This window comes from Ammospiza nelsoni, chromosome 30 (genome assembly GCF_027579445.1).
Source record: "Ammospiza nelsoni isolate bAmmNel1 chromosome 30, bAmmNel1.pri, whole genome shotgun sequence".
Taxonomy (NCBI): domain Eukaryota; kingdom Metazoa; phylum Chordata; class Aves; order Passeriformes; family Passerellidae; genus Ammospiza; species Ammospiza nelsoni.
Genome location: NC_080662.1, coordinates 2,143,404 through 2,162,442, shown reverse-complemented (window position 1 = coordinate 2,162,442; position 19,039 = coordinate 2,143,404). Strand labels below are relative to the sequence as shown.

General features: G+C 49.6%; 1 protein-coding gene across 3 annotated transcripts; it reads left to right on the top strand.

The window, feature by feature from the left end:
* The first annotated feature begins 1,287 nt into the window (after window positions 1-1,287).
* On the top strand, window positions 1,288-10,816 carry IDO2 (indoleamine 2,3-dioxygenase 2). Of its 3 annotated transcripts, none has more exons than XM_059490853.1 (10): window positions 1,288-1,410; window positions 2,806-2,901; window positions 3,636-3,755; window positions 3,931-4,049; window positions 4,631-4,645; window positions 5,431-5,530; window positions 5,699-5,816; window positions 5,933-5,984; window positions 7,976-8,124; window positions 10,266-10,816. In XM_059490853.1, the coding sequence occupies exons 1-10, from the start codon at window positions 1,309-1,311 to the stop codon at window positions 10,631-10,633; spliced, it is 1,239 nt and encodes a 412-aa protein (XP_059346836.1). In that variant the 5' UTR covers window positions 1,288-1,308; the 3' UTR covers window positions 10,634-10,816. The 3 variants fall into 3 exon arrangements, with proteins under 3 accessions (XP_059346836.1, XP_059346838.1, XP_059346837.1); XM_059490854.1 differs by having other exon boundaries at window positions 1,389-1,462; window positions 2,810-2,901; XM_059490855.1 differs by lacking the exon at window positions 7,976-8,124.
* Window positions 10,817-19,039: the final 8,223 nt, after the last annotated feature.

Sequence of the window (19,039 nt, the reverse complement as noted above, 5' to 3'; positions counted from 1 at the left end):
CCTTCCCTTCCCTTCCCTTCCCTTCCCTTCCCTTCCCTTCCCTTCCCTTCCCTTCCCTTCCCTTCCCCTGCACTCCCAGTGCCCCCAGCCCCAGCCCCTCCTGCACAGGCAGCACTCTCAGGGCTGATTTTCCCCCAGAAAGCTGCTGTTTGGGCAGGCCCTGCTCAGAGCATCCTGCTGGGACCCCACTGGCAGCCCCAGTGGCCCCAGCAGCATGGGGAAAGCAGCAGCATCCACTGTGCTTGTGCATCTGTGGCCGGGGGGCAGCATCCACCACCCCCAGGCTGGGAGGGGATCCCCGGGCACAGGAGCAGTGTCCCTGAGCTGCTGCCCCAAGCCACCTCCTGTCAGAACCCAGGAAATTCCTCTGGCTGCCCTGGAGGACTTGAGACCCTGCCTGGGGGGCTCAGAGACCCTGGCACAGAGCCCAAGACCCCCTGTGCCTTTGATCTTGACCCATGGAAAAAACAATTATCAACATTTATATGAAGAATTACAAGTCAAGAGAGTTTAGGTACAATAATAGTTTGTCACAGGGTGAAAAACAGATTTTTGGGGTTTTTAGAATGGGGGTTCAGGGGGTAAGATGGAGGAATCTGGGTGTGTCCAGCCTTTCTCCTTCTTCTTCTTCTTGGCCTTCATCTTCTGCTGTGATGTTGGCACTTTGGGATTGGTTTAAGGTAGAAACTCAGACAGTGAGTGTCTAACATGTTGGCACTTTGGGATTGGTTTAAGGTAGAAACTCAGACAGTGAGTGTCTAACATAGGTGATAGGTATTGGGAAGTTATTGTAAATAAAGTACAGGTAGTTTTTAGTATAAAAAGATACCACCCCAAGGTGGTCTGTGTGCCACAACCTGACCTGCCAGACAGATCTCAGCAGGTAAGAGAAAAAATGTTAAGCATAAGAAATAATAAATAAACACGAGAATGAGAACAGAGGAATCTTGACTCCTTCTTCATGTGCTGGGCTGGGAAAAGGAGACTTGCACATATCTCAGAGTCACTGTGACCAGCAGAGATTCTGAGAACCTCCCACCCCACGGGAGCCTGGCAGCCCTTTGGGGCAGCCCTGGGAGGGGTCAGCTCACAGCCCCTGCTCCCCAGAGACAGGTGACCCAAGGCTTTCCCATCCCACAGGAACAGAGTTGAATGTTTGCAGCAGACAGAGCCTTATCAGCAACCTTTAGCCGTGTTTGCTCAATGACCCTGCGGCCATTGGGCAGCCAGGCTGACCCCCAGGTGCTGGCTCAGCACATTCTGAGCGGGGTGGCCGGGCCAGAGCAGCCCTGGCAGGCAGCACCAGCCATGGAGGGCAGCGCTGACACCGAGGAGCCCCCGCTGCTGCCCCTGGCACTGAGCAGGTTCCACATCTCCGAGGAGTTTGGATTCCTGCTCCCCGACCCTCTGGTAGGAGCTGGCTGTGCCTCCCCACCTGCGTGCACAGGAGAGAGAGGGGTTGGTGAGCAGCTTTCTGCTGGGGGAGCTTGGATTTGGCATTTTGCTGTAGCACTTGACAAAGAACCGTGAGGAAGGCAGGTGTTATTTGGGCACAGGCAGTTTCACAGGACAAACCCCTACCCTTTAAAATGATGAAAGCAGCTGCAGCAAGCAGCACAGAGGAGAGGTGAAGGAGCTCTGACTGGCCTTGGCTCTACAGGATTTTGGGGAGCACAAGAAGTGCAGGTGTCCTGTGCCCAAAGCGGGGCTATTTATCCCTTATAGGAATGTGTTTCTTGGTGGCGGAGTGACAAAACTATCTTTTGTTTTTTTTAAAGAGGAAATAAGCCTAGAAGTTTTTCTCTTCAATGGTGAAAAGACATCTCATTAGACTTAGGGGACTTCAAACTTAAGGATAGCTAATTGGACAAGAGCCAAACCAAAAAGTTTTGCTTGGGCAATTTGCTAGAAAAAGAAGAGAACAAAGAAACGAATTGCTTTTGTGAGGTGTTTTATCAGGGGCAAGAACCTCTTGCACCTGGATCAGTTTTCATCTGTAAAGAGTTTTGTTATTTTGCCTTTTATTAAAACCTTTTCATTTCCGACACTACCGCAGAAGCCATCTGCTGATTTTATACCTTCTGAGGTAGCTGAGCTGTCTTGGGTGTGAAATAGATCTCCAAGAGCTTGTGAGACCTGGCTTGAGGAGAATCATATTTCAATCTGGCTCCACAGTGGGAGTGGGTGGGGACTGACAGATTGTGGTCACCATCCATTCATTTGTGACCACACATACTCACTTTACAGGAGGGGGAACCAGACAAAAGCCACCAGCAGTGGTGTGTGGGGCTGGGTGGGTGCTGGGTGTACAAATGTGTTTTTTGTTGATGGAGTGACAAAACTATTTTTTGTTTTTTTAAAAAAGGAAAGAAGCTTATAAGTTATTTTATTTCTTTTAATTTCATTTCATTTCATTTCATTTCATTTCATTTTATAGGTTTAAGAGGTTTTACTTTGAACTTAAGGATAGCTAATTGGACAGAAGCTAAAAAGTTTTGCTTAAGTAATTAATTAAAAAAAAACCCAAAGAAATTAACCACTTTTTAAAAGTATTTTACTAAAACAAAAAATGTTTAACATCTAACTTAGTTTTTTGTTTGTTATTTTGCTTTTTATTAAACTTTTTTTATTTTTAACACTGCAACAAAAGCTATTTTGTTAATTTTTATCTTTTTAAAAGTAGCTAAGTTATTTTAAGTGTGTTCCAAGCCTCTGAAAACTTATTAAACCTAACTCAAAAAAGCTGCTATAACAGCTGGGAGCCTGGGCACGTTCACAGCCCTCCCTCTGCCTCTTTCCACCAAGACAGAGCTGCCAGCACCCTACAGGCCCTGGATGGACATTGCCCATGAGCTGCCCCAGCTGATCACGAGCCACCAGCTCCGCTCACGAGTGCACCAGGTATGGGCTCCTCCTTCCTGCCCACCAGGTATGGGCTCCTCCTTCCTGCCCACCAGGTATGGGCTCCTCCTTCCTGCCCATCAGGTATGGGCTCCTCCTTCCTGCCCACCAGGTATGGGCTCCTCCTTCCTGCCCACCAGGTATGGGCTTCTCCTTCCTGCCCACCAGGTATGGGCTCCTCCTTCCTGCCCACCAGGCGTGGGCTTCTCCTTCCTGCCCACCAGGCGTGGGCTTCTCCTTCCTGCCCACCAGGTATGGCCTCCTCCTTCCTGCCCCCAGAGCTCTCAAACCTTGCTCTGACACAGCAGTGTCTGAAAAACGCTGCCAAATGTGTGCTGAGCCAGGACAGACACCAGGCGACAGCAAAGTCTTAACTTTGGCACAGAAACAGCTCGTGCAGCAGATCCAAGCGCTCAGCAGGCAGCAAGGGCTGGAGCAGGGCCCCTCTAGGTGTCACAAGAACCATGTCTCATCCCAGCCATGCTCCCTGATGCCAGCTCCTTTTGGGATCAGCTGCCCCGTGGGCATCCCAGCACCAGGAGGAATAAAACCCCATGGATTGCTGTCCCTGCTCACAGAGCAGTAACAAAGCACAATTCCTGCAGGGTGGGTGGGAAGGGAGGCATAAAGAGAAGCACCAGGAGGGTTCCCCCCAGCTGGCAGGGCAGCCCCTCCAGCACAGGGCCCTTGGCATTGCTGGCTCTGCTCCTTGCTCCCAAGGGTTTCCCTGGCAGATGCCGCAGCTGAGCCCGCAGCAGCTCCGAGGGCGTCAGGAGCTGCACTTGGCACACCTGGTGCTCAGCTTCATCACCATGGGCTACGTGTGGCAGGAGGGCGAGGAGGGCACCGTGCAGGTAAAGGCAAGGTAAAGCAGGGTCACCTGCTCCTTGGGCTCTGGGAGCTGCTGCTGCTCCATTAGCACTTCCCCATGGGAGCAAATCCCCTTTCCTGAGGCTGCAGCAGGAGCTGCCGCCACCTTTCCACAGCCTGACCACATCCCCACCTTCCCCTGTGCTTTGTGACACTCAGGTCCTGCCCAGAAACCTCGCTGTCCCCTTCTGGGAGGTGTCCCAGGCCCTGGGCCTCCCACCCATCCTCAGCCATGCAGACTTTGTGTTGGCCAACTGGAGGAGGAAGGACCCCAACGGGTAAACAGCAAATGCCAGCGGGCAAGCACGGTTCTTCCTGCAGGTGTCAGGGACAGATCAGTGATCAGCAGGACAGACTGGTCCCAAACTGCTCCTGCTCTGCCAAAGCCCCTTGAATCCCACATTTGCTGGGCTCAGCCTTGTGGGTGTGGACACAGGGACTCTGTGGGGATGTGGGTGACTCTGGGAGCAGCCCCTAGGAAAAACTCCTCTGTTCCCTGCAGAGCACAGGGCCATTTCAGCTCCATCAAATGAAAAAGTCATTCCTCTGCTGGGTATTAAATCCACTTTCCACAGCAGACAGTCTCAGAGCAATGGAAAACACCTTCTGTGCCCAGCAGATCCCAAGGTCCTTCCAAACCCTCCCTGCCCCAATTCTGCCCAGATTTGCTCTTTGCACACACAGGCTGAAGTCAGGAGCTCCCTCCATACCCAGAGGGAGGAAAAGAGAGAAAGGGGATGAAGAGCTCTCCTGTGCAGAGCCAAGGTTGCTAGAACAATTGTTACTAGAACAATTTATAATATCTCTCTCTCTCTCCTTTTCTTGTGCATGTTGTTGGCCATAACTGCAATGCCTTCAGGCCTCTGGAAATGGAGTAAGTAGTTACTGCTCATTTCTTTTCTAACGGTGCTGGTTATTGTTTGGATTGGCTCATCTGTGTAGCACTGCTTGGGCTGAACCTCTCTTGATGTGTGTTCTATTTGTCACCCAAGTGCCACTGCAGTGACAGCACAGACCATGGGGAGGGCACAGGGAGGATGGCAGGGCCCCTAAACCACAGCAGTCCCGCTCTCCTGTCACTGTCACGTTTTCTGGAAAAATCCCTTCACCAGGATTTCTCTCCTGGGAAGCTGAGAAGCCTCAGAGAAAAATGAAAACAATAATTATCTGATTGCTTCTCCTGTGTTTTGCTGCTTTGGAATGTGGTTTGGACATTGTTTATCTAATAGGTGCATGTTTGATCGGTTCCATGTGAATTATTTTTACTTAATGACCAATCACTGTCCAGCTGTGTCAGGACTGTGGACAGTCATGAGTTTTTAATTAGTATTTTGTTAAGCCTTCTGTAAGTATCCTTTCTTGATTCTTTAGTATAGTTTTAGTATAACATGATATGATAATATAATATAATATAATATAATATAATATAATGTAATATAATGTAATATAATATAATAGCCTTCTAAGAACATGGAGTCATTCTCAATTCCTCCATCCTGGGGACCCTGCAAATACCACACTCCCCTCTCACTCTGTGCCAGCTCCTCTGATAAGAGGCTCTGGACTCTGGAATGGTTTTGTTCCCAGGGTCCCACAATGTGAAAGGAAATCCTGAGCCACCATCCCTCCCCAATCCCTGTTCTTGGCCCTTTTGTGCAGGAACCTGGACACAATCATCACATTGCCTGGAGGAGAGAGCCTGAGGGGCTTCATCCTTGTCACCCTGCTTGTGGAGAAGGCAGCTGTGCCTGGCATTAAGGTGGGCACCACCCTGTGTTGGGGCTCTAAAGTGCCTGAGGTGCACCCACAAGGTGTTCTTGTCCCTGAACCCAGGCTGGGGAAGGGGCAGGGCTGCCATGGGTGGCAGCAAATGTTCACAGACATCCTCCCCCTTTGTGACTTGATGCTCTCCCTCCTCCTCCCTCAGGCAATCCCCCAGGCCCTCGGTGCCACCCTGCAGGGGGATGAGGAGTCCCTGCACAGAGCCCTGGAGGAGCTGGCAGGGGCCATCGAGGCCATGAGGGAGGCACTGAGGAGGATGCACGGTGAGAGCAGCTGGTGCCTGTGCATGCTGCAGCTCCTGGCACCCTCTGCTGCAGCTGCTCATCACCTCTGATCTGATCTCATCTGATCTGATCTGATCTGACTGACTTCCTCCTAGACTATGTGGACCCAGAAGTATTCTACTCTGTGATCCGGATCTTTCTCTCTGGGTGAGTGGATCTTTCTCTCTGTTTCCCTTCAGAGCCACAGGGCTGGGGGGAACTGGGGATGTGCAGGGAAGGGGCAGCCCAGGTGGGATATGGAGTTCCTCAGGGCAGGGTAGGGACCAGCATTGCTCTCCCTAGAGCATCATGACCCTGTTGATCACGAGTTCCTAGGCACTGGAATTGGGCATGGATGTGGCCAAGGGCTGGGGTCTGCCTCCCTCCAGCTTCTCTCCATCCTTCAGCTCAGCCCTGACAGCCCCAACACCCAGAATTGTGCACAAATGAATCTTTCCTGCTCTTGGTCAAACAGTTTTGACAGGAGAAGAGGAATTTCTCTTTCCTTCCACACTGTGTACACAAAGCTGCAGAGCTGAGCAGAGGCTCTTCCCACTGCGTGTTAAGCAAACATCTGTAACAATCCTCTTGCTGCTGCTCTGTTACAATTCTGTCAGTTCAAAAAATAGAAAATTCCCCCCCAAATACTGAAAATGCTGTTTGGGCAAGGCAGAACCACAGCCCAGGAGCCCAGCATGGAGCCTTCACCATCCCCCAGCACCCCGTGGGGCTGCAGCATCTGCAGACACTCAGTCTCAGGCTTCTCAGGGGGATTCTATTTTTATTTCTCTCCATCATATCTCAGAATTCTCAAGTAAAAGGCTCCGTGCATTGTGATTAAGTTTCTCTCATTTTTTATGGACAAGCTGACCTTGTCTCGATGGTCATCAGCTTGGGAAAACATGCCTTTTAAATTCCCTTCTGCTTCTAAGAACTTCCCACTAGTAGAGGTTACTATAAATACAATCCTGGGAGAACTAAAAATATTCTGGTATTTGATAATGAATCTATTTTCTCTGCAGTTTGTGTAAAATCTGTTCCTGTAGCCCAAGTGCAGCCAGCACCCAAAGCCTCCTGGAATGGTGCTTTCTGCTAAAGGCCAACAGATATTTTTGTGCCAGGCACTTCACCTCCCTGAAATCCTAACTCCTGTCTCCATTTGGGTGTCAGCACTTCTCCATTTCTGCACTCAATGGCCACTGACATTCAAGGAATTGCTGTAAAGTGCCACTGTTGCCCAGAAAAGTGCTGCCTCCCCTCTCTGCTTGCAGAAAGCTTCCTGAACTGGAGCAGGAGGTGCAGCCAGGCAGGGCAACGTGTCCCAGCACCATGCTGGGTGCTCACCAGGGCGTGGAGATCGCAGAGAACACTCTTCAGGCAAAGGAAAATCAAGGATTTCTCCTTCCCTGGCCTCACTGTGTGCTTTGACACAGAATCTGATTTCCAAGTTTATCTCCTGTTTGAGGAAAGCTGACATGGCTGTGTTGGAGGAGGAGATCCATGGGCTTGGCCAGGGAAGTTTCCCTTCTCACAGGGCCCAGAAAAAATTAAGGAAAAGGCACAGAAAAAAAATGTAAGGATTTCTCCTTAACTCCATGGCCTCACTGTGTGCTTTGACACAGCATCTGATTTCCAAGTTTATCTCCTGTTTGAGGAAAGCTGACATGGCTGCATTGGAGGATGAGATCCGTGGGCTGGGCCAGGGAAGTTTCCCTTCTCACAGGGCCCAGAAAAAAATTAAGTAAAAAGCTCACAGAAATATTAAGGATTTCACCTTAACCCCATGGTCTCACTGTGTGCTTTGGCACAGAATGTGATTTCCAAGTTTATCTCCTGCTTGAGGAAGGCTGACATGGAGGAGGAGATCCCTGGGCTGGGCCAGGGAAGTTTTGCTCAATCTTGCCAGCCCAAGGCCCCTTCTCACAGGGCTCAGAAAAAAATGAAAGATTTCTCCTTACCCCCGTGCCCTCGCTGTGTGCTTTGGCACAGAATCTGATTTCCTATCAGTTTATCTCCTATTTGAGAAAGGCTGACATGGCCGCGTTGGAGAAGGAGATCCATGGGCCAGGGAGGTTTTGCTCAATCTTGCGAGCCCAAGGTCCCTTCTCCCAGGCCTCTGTCCCCATGGCCGCTGCCTGACTGCCGTGTCTCCTGCCCAGCTGGAAGGACAACCCTGCCATGGCCCAGGGGCTCGTCTACGAGGGGGTGTCCGCGGAGGCGCTGGCGTTCTCGGGGGGCAGCGCGGCGCAGAGCACGGTCCTGCATGCCTTTGATGAGCTCCTGGGCATCTGCCACCGCCAGGACTGCGGTGAGCCAACAGCCTTTCTGTCCAGTTCACAGACAACCCCAATAAGGGGAAAGAAGATAAACCTGACTCTATGTTCTTAGAAGGCTGATTTGTTATTTTATGATGTTATGTCACAGACATATTTTATGAAAAATCCTTTCGTTAGGATGTTTTCTCCTGAGAAGCTGGGAAGTTTCAGCTTCTCCATGTTTTGCTGCTTTGGAATGTGATTTGGAGAATTGTTTACCCAGCATGTGGAATTGTTTTTACTTGATGACCAATGACAGCCACCTGTGTCGAGGCTGTGAGCAGTCACAAGATTTTATCATTCCATTCCTTTCCTTTCAAGCCTTCTGATGAAATCCTTTCTTCTACTCTTTAGTATAGTTTTAATATATAATTTTCTTTTAATATAATATATATAATGAAATAATAAATCAGCCTTCTGAAACATGGAGTCAAGATTCTCATCTCTTCCCTCGTCCTGGGACCCCTGTGATCACCACCACAATATTATATTATAGAATGCTATACTAAAGATTAGTATATATATAATAGTTATATATATAATTTAACTATACTAAAGAATAGAGAAAGGATACAGACAGAAGGCTTAACAAGAATGAATAATAAAAAGTCATGACTACTTCCAGAGTCTTGACACAGCCTGACAGTGATTGGTCATTCAGTTAAAACAATTCCGATTAAACCAATGAAGCAACCACCTGTTGGATAAACAATCTCCAACCACATTCCAAAGCAGCAAAACACAGGAGAAGCAATCAGATAATTATTGTTTTCATTTTTCTCTGAGGCTTCTCATCTTCCCAGAAGAAGAAATTCTGGCAAAGGGATTTTTCAGGAAATATGATGGTGACACTTTTCCTTCTCCAAAGCTGATGAGGGGCTGGGGAAGAGATGAGCCACAGCGACTCCCATGAGTGTGCCAGCTCTGGCAGGCAGGAGGAGGTCTGCCCATCTCATTCCGGCTGGCACCAGGCTCTGCCCAGATCCAGGGAGGAAGGTTACAAATGTGCCTCTGGCAGGTGTTTCCTCACCATGATAGATTCACAAAAGCATGCATTTGGCTTTCTGTATGTCATCTTTTTGCTGAGGCTCTCTATGGGTCCAAGAGATGAGTGAGCAGAGCGTGCAGGCATCCTGCCAGTAAGAGGTCATTCATAAAGCTCCACTTTAGTCCAGTCCACAACAGAAATATTTACCAGAAATTAGCAAAAAGAAAAAAAAAAAAAAAAGAAAACCAAAAGGCTGGGAGCAGGGCTAAACCTTGCCTTTTAGGGCTAGCACCAGCTCTAATGGAGCACTGACCTAATATGGGCTTTCTTTCTCAGTGTCTTGGTTTGGAAAGCCAGGAGTCTGCTAAGGAAGGCAGGAGCCTCCCCTGAAATGGAGAATGTAAACCCTCCCCACCCCTCTGAATTGCTATGAATTTTAAATAAAGGGGCTCCCAGGCAAAAATATGGGAGCAGGAAATAGCCTTTAAGAGAGAAGAAAAATAAAAGGATAAAATAAACAGTGCAGTGCACTAAAACAACACTGACAGAGACAGAACCCAACCTGACACCCTGTGGGTCAGGGTGTTGGTGGCAGTCCCATTGGAATTGTGGCTCAGCCCTCCTGCAGTGTCAGGGGTGGTTCTGCTGGAGCAGGGATCCTGTAGAGAAGGATGGATTCTTCCTCTGAAGATCCAGTGGAAGGAGAGGCAGCTGCTGTTCCTCTGGGAAATCCAGTGGAGAAGCCGTGCTGGTGTCTCAAAACCTCTGGATTATATCTGGGTAGTAATGCTTGGCTCCTCCCTCTGGGCTCACATCTCCCAATGGGATGCTGTAGTTCTTATCAGCCATGCAGTGACATTCAATAGCTGTTATCAGCAGATACCCTCCAGAGGGAGGAGTGATTGTGGTGACTCAAAGAGAGAGATAAGGCAAACTGCCCACTTGACAAAAGACTACTGCCATACAGATGGTAATAGAATACATCTTGCCTTGCAACCTGGAACACTCAGTTAATTGGAGGCAGGGCAGAGGAGGCTGTGCAGGCTGTGCCAGCACCACAGCTCCTAGCCAGCTTCTCTCCTAGGGGGTTGGAGCTTTTAATCCACTTACCCACAACTTACTCCTGCCTTTTCTGGTGTCTCACAGCCGCCTTCCTGCTCAGGATGAGGGAGTACATGCCCCCGGCCCACCGAGCCTTCGTGGAGCAGATCCGCGGCGCGCTGTCCCCGCGGCACCTCGTGCTCTCCTCGGGGAACACGCGGCTCCGCAACGCCTTCAACCGCTGCGTGTCGATGCTGGCAGAGCTCAGGTCCTACCACATCACCATTGTCACCAAGTACATCGCTGTGGCAGCCTCCAAAGCCAGGGCCAGGCGGGCAGAGCTGAACGGGGCTGGCCCTGCTGTGGGAAAGGCGCCGTCAGCACTGGAGGATAAAGGAACTGGAGGGTCGCACATCTTCAGCTTCCTGAAGAGCATCAGGGACACCACCAGGGAGGGGATGATAAGGGCCTGACGGTGGCAGTGTTTGTGGGTGTGATGAGAATCTTGACTCTGTTTCAGAAGGCTGATTTATTATTTTATGATATATATTATATTAAAAATGCCGTATTAAAACTATACTAAAGAAGGACAAAGGAGACATCAGAAGGCTAGAAAAGAATGATAATAAAGTCTCGTGGCAGACTCAGAGCCTCAACACATCTGGACCATCATTGTTTTTACTTGATGACCAACCTACTTGAGACCAATCAAAGATGCACCTGTTGGTAAGCCATCATTCCACAGCCATCAGGTAGTTATTGCTTACATTTCATTTCTGAGGCCTCTCAGCTTCTCAGCAGAAAATCCTAGCCAAAGGTATTTTTCAGAAAATATGTCAGTGACACCTGACCCACCCCAAGGGTTGCCCAAAGTGGGTGCAGGAGGCCAAGGGGCTCCATCTGCAACAAGCCAAGATGCAAAACCTCCCATCAGCAGCACCTCCCCACCTGTGCAGGTCTGGGACACGAGGGACACCCTCGGGGCTGGTGACAGAGAGAAGTGACAGAGATGTGAGCTCAGCATCCCCCCCTGTCAGAATTCAGGACATTCCTCTGGCTGTCCTGGACTGCCAAGACCCTGCCAGGGGGCTCAGAGACCCTGGCACAGAGCCCAAGACCCCTCTGCCTTTGATCTTGACCCATGGAGCAAATTACCAACCTTACATGAAGATCTGCAAGCCATGATGGTTTAAGTAGAATAATAGTGAATAAGGGTGAAGGGTGAAAAATAGGGTGAATAATAAGGGTGAAAAATAGATTTGTGGGGTTTTTAGAATGGGGGTTCAGGGGGCAAGATGGAAGAATCTGGATGTGTCCTGTCCTCCTCCTCCTCCTCCTCTCCTCCTCCTCCTCCTCCTCCTCCTCCTCCTCCTCCTCCTCCTCCTCCTCCTCCTCCTCCTCCTCCTTCTTCGCCTCCAACTTCTGCTGTGATGGTGGCATTTTTAGATTGGTTTAGAGTAGAAGCTCACTGTCTAACATAGGTGATGGGTATTGGGAAGTAATTGTAAATATTGTACACGTATTTTTTAGTATAAAAAGATAACACTGCCCTGGGGGCAGGCAGAGTGCCTCTGTCTGCCCTGCTGAGCAGACCTTGGCTGGACAGGAGAAAAAATTTTATAGATAAGACACAATAAACAACCTTGACCGAGAACTGAAGAGCTCTGACTCTGGGAAAAGAGACTTTCTAACACATCTCAGGGTCACTCTGACCAGCTAAAGCCCCGAGACTCCCCTGGCACGGGCACAGGGTCCTGCTGTGGCACTGACACCAGCCCATCACCCCCGGGCCCCAGGGAGGAGCTGCGTCCCTCCGAGCCCTGGATGGACACGGGTGGGTCACCAATAAAGCAGCGATTGCCGAACCGGGACAATCCGAGATGTCACAGCCCTTTTGTGTCCATCACCAGGTGGCGGCAGAAAGCCGCGTTTGGCACCGGGGGAACCGAGCGGGGCAGGGATGGAAGGTGGGCACGGGGGATACAGGGCGAGAAGGAACTGCCCACTGTGACCCCCAGGACACGGCTCCTGTCCCCCCACAGCTGAAAAGGGACCGTGGTTACTCCACAAACACCAACTCTCTGCCGTGGGAGTGATGCTGAAGCTGCTCAAACCCAAACTCCCCAAAGGAGGGTGGATGAGAAAAGGGAGCAAAGCACTGGGACAAATGTGGGGTGTCCAGGAGGCTGCACCGAGGCACAGGGGTACAGAGGTTGCTCTCCATGCCAAATCCATCTCCTGGTTCATGAAGGGCTCAGGAGGTCACAAAAAGTACAAAGCTGCAGCACTGGAGGTCACAGGGGCTTCGCTTTAAGTCTTGGTGATAACACCAAGTGCTGTAGTAGGGACATGGGGACACACGGCTTCCCCAAGGGGCCAGCATGGCAAAAATACTTGTGACAAAGCCTTGATCCTCACAGAATCACAGAATGGCATGGAATGGAATGGAATGGAATAGAATAGAATAGAATAGAATAGAATAAGTAGAATAGAATAAGAATAAGAATAAGAATAGAATAGAATAGAATAGAATAGAATAGAATAGAATAGAATAGAATAGAAGACACAGCCTGGTGGTAGTGTCAGCCCCACAGAGAGGCTCCTCTGACCCCTCTGCAGGTGAGGTGAGACCCTGGAGCATCCCCTGTGTTGGATGTGGCTGCTCCTGAGTGTCCCTGCCCAGCCCAGGGCTGCAGGAATGGGCTCACCTTGCACCACCCAGCTGGGCTGAGTGGGCAGAGCCTGTGCCAAGAGCCGTGCTAAAGCTTTTTTTGTAATGCCAGGTGCCTATGCTGCCCTTTTCTAGCAAGTCAGCACGCCCAGATTCCTGGGAATTTTACATCTTTAGGGAAATGGGGCCATATGGCTCTGTTTTGCCTTCCCAGGTTTTGCTGGCACCGGCACCAGAGGCAGGATTCACACCCAATCAGTGCCTTGGTGCAAAAATAGCCCTGGCAGTGCCCCTTCTGCACGACCAGAAGAGAGTCAAGGTCTTTTGAAATGAGATGATGTTCCCATAAGGGCAAAAACAAGCTCAGCATGCTGTAGCTTGAATTATTAAACTCTTGCTAAATTGTATTTTGTGCTTTTTTTTTGAATACAGCCCTAAAACTGGGGCTTTGGAGATGACTTCAGTAAACAACCCACGGGAACGTGTCAGCACCTTTAAATCTCTGCCTGGCAGCGCTCCTTCCTCTTGATCTTCATTTCTGAATAGCTGCTGCATATTTCATGGAGGAAATATTTCATCCCAATGATTGTCTTGGCCTATTACATTTCAGACCATTTCAGGAAAACAGCAAACTTGGACCAGGGGGAAAATCGCTCCATCTAAACGAGAAATGCTGCCAGGACTGGAGGGAGGCTGGCCCTGCAGGGATGGGGGCTCTGCACGGGCTGGAAATGCCCAAACCCTGCTGGGAGCAGCAATGCTGGGGCCAGGTGGGCACAGGACCCTCAGCAGGGGATTTTCCTCCTTCTGCAAACTCCCATGCCCAAACATGCTGCCCTGTGCCACCAGGGTCCTCAGGAGAAAGGATTTGTCACCTCAGAAGAGAAGAAGGGAGATGGGAAATCAGAGAGGCTGAGTATCACCAGCCAGGGTTTGTACAAATCACAAACAGGACAGGACTGCTGGGAACGTGCCTTGAGCTGGTTCATTTTCCAGCATCAGTCTCATTCCATGGTTATGACAATGGGAAGATGCCACCAGCTCACATCTCAAGAACTTAATGTTACAACTCACTTTAAAAGATTTTTGACCAATCACACAAAGCAAAAGCACATTGACAGTAGTTCCATCCAACCACTATAAGCACAGGTACCTTTGGTTAAACAATGCTTGCTTATTTCAAGTACAATACCTGCTTGTGAGCCTTAAAACACAACACACAGAGCTCCATTATTAAGCTTAGAACCTCCTAGTATCTCACTAGATAAACTTTTCTGTAGCTTAGGGAGTTATTCTAGACAAGCATTAATACACAGACCATTGTTCTATTTGTCCTTACTTTTCTACATTTTGCATAATTTTTCTGCTGACCAATCTCATGGCTGCTGCTTAGCTCTGATCACAGTTCTGCTGTCTCTGAGGCCTTTTGAGGCTTTCCCAAAACTTTCTGATTTATGGATTCCCACACTGATCATGTCAGAGGCCTCTGGAGAGCCAAGTTTCCCTGCTCTGCAGAGCACTCTGCCCTTCTTTTGGTGGACAAGGAAAGTGCCAAAAAAACTACAGAGAAAAAGTCAGCCAGCAAACACAGCACAGGCTCTGTGGTTATCAAATGCTCTGTCACAGCCAGCTCACAAACCATCAGCAGCTCCTTTGGAATGGGGTCCAGCAAGGATCCTGCAGCTCTGGAAGAACCCAGAACAGAGCCACAATAATGCACAGACCTCTCCTGTGTGCTCTCCTGGCAGGCTGGGACAGGAGAGCTTTGATTCCTCTCTGTTTTCAAACCATTCCTGTCTAACATTGATCACAAGACACAGACATCCGAGCTCTCAGGTGCATTCTGACTGGAAGCACATGGCATTTTCAATAATTTATTTATGCCTGTGCCTAAAAATGGCACGAGGTGTTTGAGGATAACCATGTGCTTGGCATCCCTGCTGCATCCCACCAGTGTGAACAGGCTGCCCACCTAAAGACCTGCTCTGTCCTCAAGGGTTTATTTTGGCATCACTGCACACCCCAGAATGTGTGGGGTGAGTCTAGCACAGGATCCATCCTAAACAGCAATGTCCAGGCTCTGCTGCTCTCTCAGACCCCAGCTGGGACAACCTAAACCCTGGAACAGGCGGGGTTAATCCCATTTCTGCAGCTCAGTAATAGAATTAATGGTATTTCAGCAAAAGAGCTGCTCCCCTCCCTCTTTCAGCTCCCAGACGTCTGTAGGGGTCAGAGATCCACACCCAAAGCTTCTCACTGCCTTCTGAGATTAAACCCAGTTGTGAAAGATTTTTGGATCCTTAATTGCCAAGAACATCCTCAAAAAACACCACTTTCTGTGCAGGCCTTAAGGCAGGGGCCCTGTGATGTCCACTTTTCAGGGATTCTGCACCAAGTCCCTGAGCCCAGCAGTGTCTGCTGGGTCAGCTGGGACTGACACATGCCTGGGAGGGGATGGAAAAACAGCAGAGATGTCCCAGCCCTTGTCCACAAGCAGAGCAGCAGCTCCAGACCCAAATCAGTGCCACCCACACAGAAACCTCCCTTATCTCTGTCCCAGCCCTGTCCCTGCAGCACTGAGGCACATGTTTCCAACGTGGAGCTGCCCAGCAGCTCTTCCAGCCACAAACTGGAGTGTCCACCTGACTCCTGACTCCTTGCTTTTGTTAAACAGAGATTTTCCCCATGATATCTGATGGTCAGGCCTGTGTGATGGAGCCTGGTGCACACCCAGGGTGGCAGGAGGAGACCTCACCTGGGCACACCTTCCATGCACCAATGTCACCCTGATTTTTTAAATTTTCTAAGCCTTCTGATGTTCACATTCTTGTAGCAAACTTTCTCACACGCTTTCTGTAAATAACTCTTTGTTTTGCATTCTTTTATAGAAGAAGAGAAATTTGACGGACTGTTGGTTTATCCGGTGTCATTGGAGAGGTGGCACTGTCACCCTCCAACCCACTGTCACTTTTGGAAATCTATAAATGTTGGAGTCAGAAATTAAAAGCGCTTTTTTACCTTGAGAGAGCTGAGTGTGTGCGTTGTGTTATTTTGTGTCCTATAGTGACACCTGACCAGGTGTTTTTTACCAAAAATGGCCAAACAGTTTTTATTCTGCCAAAATCTCTCCAAATTGAGTGACAGAAACATGAATTTGCTTCTGCTGTGAGTTCCAGCTTCCCAGGAGACAAAAGTGTTCCCATGTGGAGATGCTGAAGTGTTGCTCTGTTCTTCTAAGTTCTTCTCAGCCTTCTGATGTTCACATTCGTGTAATGGAGTTTCTCACGCATTTTTATGTAAATAATTATTGCTTTTACATTCTTTTCTGGAGCAGGAGAAATTTGATGGACTGTTGGTTTGTCCGGTGTCATTGGAGAGGTGGCACTGTCACCCTCCAACCCACTGTCACTTTTGGAAATCTATAAATATTGGAGTCAGAAAATGAACTTCCCTATTCTTCACCTTGAGAGCAGCGGTGGGTGTGCTCATGTTGTTTCATGTCCTATAGTGACACACCACCAGAGAGCCTCACCAGCCCTGGGAAAACCCACAGGAGGTGGCCAGCCCTGCCTGCAGGCTCCCTGTGCTCCCTGAGCACTTTTAGAAAACTATAAATGTTGGAGTCAGATAATAACCTTCCCTTTTCTTCACCTCGAGAGCAGCAGTGTGTGTTGTCTCGTGTCCTGTAGCAACACACCAAACCCCAGAGAGCCTCACCAGCCCTGGGACCAGCCCACAGGAGGTGGCCAGCCCTGCCTGCAGGCTCCCTGTGCTCCCTGGGCCATGCCCAGCCTGTCATCCCACCCACACTGCTGCCTCAGACTTTCCATCATCCCCAATCGCTTTGGCCTCCGGGTCCCTCCTTGCCATGCCCAGGTCTCACCCAGGTCAGCACTGAGACAAATCTGTGCAAAAGTTCCTGAGCACCTTCCCTGCTGCTGGGCCAGCCCCCTCCACAGGGACTCCCACAGCCCCCAGGCAGCTCCAGCCAAGTGCTCTGCTGCTTTTGTCCCATGAATATTTGAAATCGAACGGGAACACAAACATTTGGATTCCAGACACTTCCCAATTCCGGCCTTATTTATCATACTTGGCTCTGCTCCTGGAGCTGGGGCCAGGAGAGGCTCTGAATGATTTAAGTGATTTAGCATGCTGTGCATAGATCAATCTCACTCTCCCCTCCAGCCATAGGTCTCCCTTTGTGGTTTGCTGCACACTTATAGTATCCATCAATATCCAAGTAATTAAAATCCCCCATTATCTGGGTCCTGGCTGCCTTACAAACACCTCATAAGCCATAATCTCATTCATGATCAACCTCCCTAAAGTGGCTGGGAGTTTGCAGCCCCATCTCAGGGTCCCCAGGTTGCTGTTACATCCTGAAGGTCCCACTGGAGCCATGGCTGCAATTCCTCTCCCTGAGCTCCTGCTCTGTGCCAGCATTGCTCATTTCTATCTCCATTTTCTCCACTCTCTGCTGAGTTTATCTCAGAGAAAATCCCTCAATTCCTGCCTCACTTGTGCTGCTGGAGCAGAGTTTTGGATCTACTGAATTCCTGGGAGAACCCAGGGGCTGCTGGTCTCTAACGGATTTATTAATAACAACCAAGTTTGCCTTGTGATTTCCCATTGGGAGAGATCTGAGAGCACAGAAAACAGCTGCCTTCACCTTCTTTCTTTGTTGATCATAATCTCATTCATAAACAACCTCCCTAAAGTGGCTGGGAGTTTGCAGCCCCATCTCAGGGTCCCCAGGTTGCTGTTACATCCTGAAGGTCCCACTGGAGCCACGGCCAATTCTCTCATGCCATTCATCTCCCTGTGCTCCTGTCTGTACCAGCACTGCTCATTTCTATCCCCATCTTTCTCCACTCTCTGCTGAGTTTATCTCAGAGCAATTCCCCTCAGTTCCTGCCTCACTTGTGCTGCTGGAGCAGAGCTTTGGAGCTGCTGCATTCCTGGGAGCACCCAGGGGCTGCTGGGCTCCCCGTGCTGCATCCCTGTTGGGGAAGATGGAACAGGAAAGCCTTATAAATATGATTGTCTGGCAAAAGATTTTGAGAATATGGAAATTATAAGTGAGATTGAAATGAAAGCAAGCTTTGAGATCCCTCAGTTACTGAACAACTGGAAAACAATGGTGTGGCTGGCTGAAGGTGATCCCCTTTTGATGGAACAACACCCTCTGCTTGCAGACAGCTCCAAGGCTCAGAGCAGACCCTACAGCTTGGCAGAAGGGCCCAAAGAGGAGGTTTTAGGGTTTAAAATGTAACACAGGATGGTAATGTAATGTGATTCTTATGTATGTAAATGCTGTAGGATTTGTATCTTGTACTAGATTGGTTAGTGAGGATTAGAATATTCAACACAGAAGAAGATTTATTGTGTTGGAATGGGAACCTCACTCTCTTTTACTCTCTTACCCTCTCATCCTCTCTCCCCCTCTCTCCTCTTGGGCCTGCTCTGAGCTGTGCCTGGCAGCTCCAAACGAGGCCTGCACTTGGCCCTTTGCAATAAATCCCAAGTTCCATAACCAGAAGAAGATTTATTGTATTGTAATGGGAACCTCGCTCTCTCATCCTCTTTTACCCCTCTCTTTACCTCTCCCTCTCTCAGGCCTGCTCTGAGCTGTGCCTGGCAGCTCCCAGCAGGGCCCTGCACCCAGGCCCTTTGCAATAAACCCCAAATTCCACCTGGCTGCAGAGATCTCTCATCTCCATCCATCCCCACTGTCCTACCCCTCGATTCTTCTACATATCCCAAACCTTCCCCTGCTGCAGAACCACTTTCAGTGCCTTGGAAAGGCAGCAAATCCCCAGTGCTGTCACAGCTGTGGCCCAAATGTCCCAGCTCTGTGATCAGGGACCATCCCAGGGCTCTGCTGAGGGGACAATTCCTTCTCACCTGGTCAGACTCTGTTCCTGGACACCTTAACCACAGGTCACTAAGCAATTTATTAATAACAGCCAAGTTTGCCTTGTGATTTCCCATTGGGAGGGATCTGAGAGCACAGAAAACAGCTGCCCTCACCTTTCTGTGCTGCCTCTTGCCCCAGAGCTCAGGCTGTGCCTGGAGCTCCGTGTCCCACTGAGCTTGGCACAAGCAGAGCCTTATCTGCACCTGGGGAAGGCCAGATATGATTACAGGCCATGACTCAAGCCAAAAAGTGCAAATTACAGCAAGGGGGAGGAGAGAGAAGCTGCAAAAC

Coding starts and splice junctions, on each gene's coding strand:
- IDO2 (XM_059490853.1), top strand. CDS start 1,309: ATGGAGGGCAGCGCTGACACCGAGGAGCCCCCGCTGCTGCCCCTGGCA. Junction 2,902..3,635: donor TCCGCTCACGAGTGCACCAG/GTATGGGCTCCT, acceptor TTTCCCTGGCAG/ATGCCGCAGCTGAGCCCGCA. Junction 5,531..5,698: donor CAGCTGTGCCTGGCATTAAG/GTGGGCACCACC, acceptor CTCCTCCCTCAG/GCAATCCCCCAGGCCCTCGG.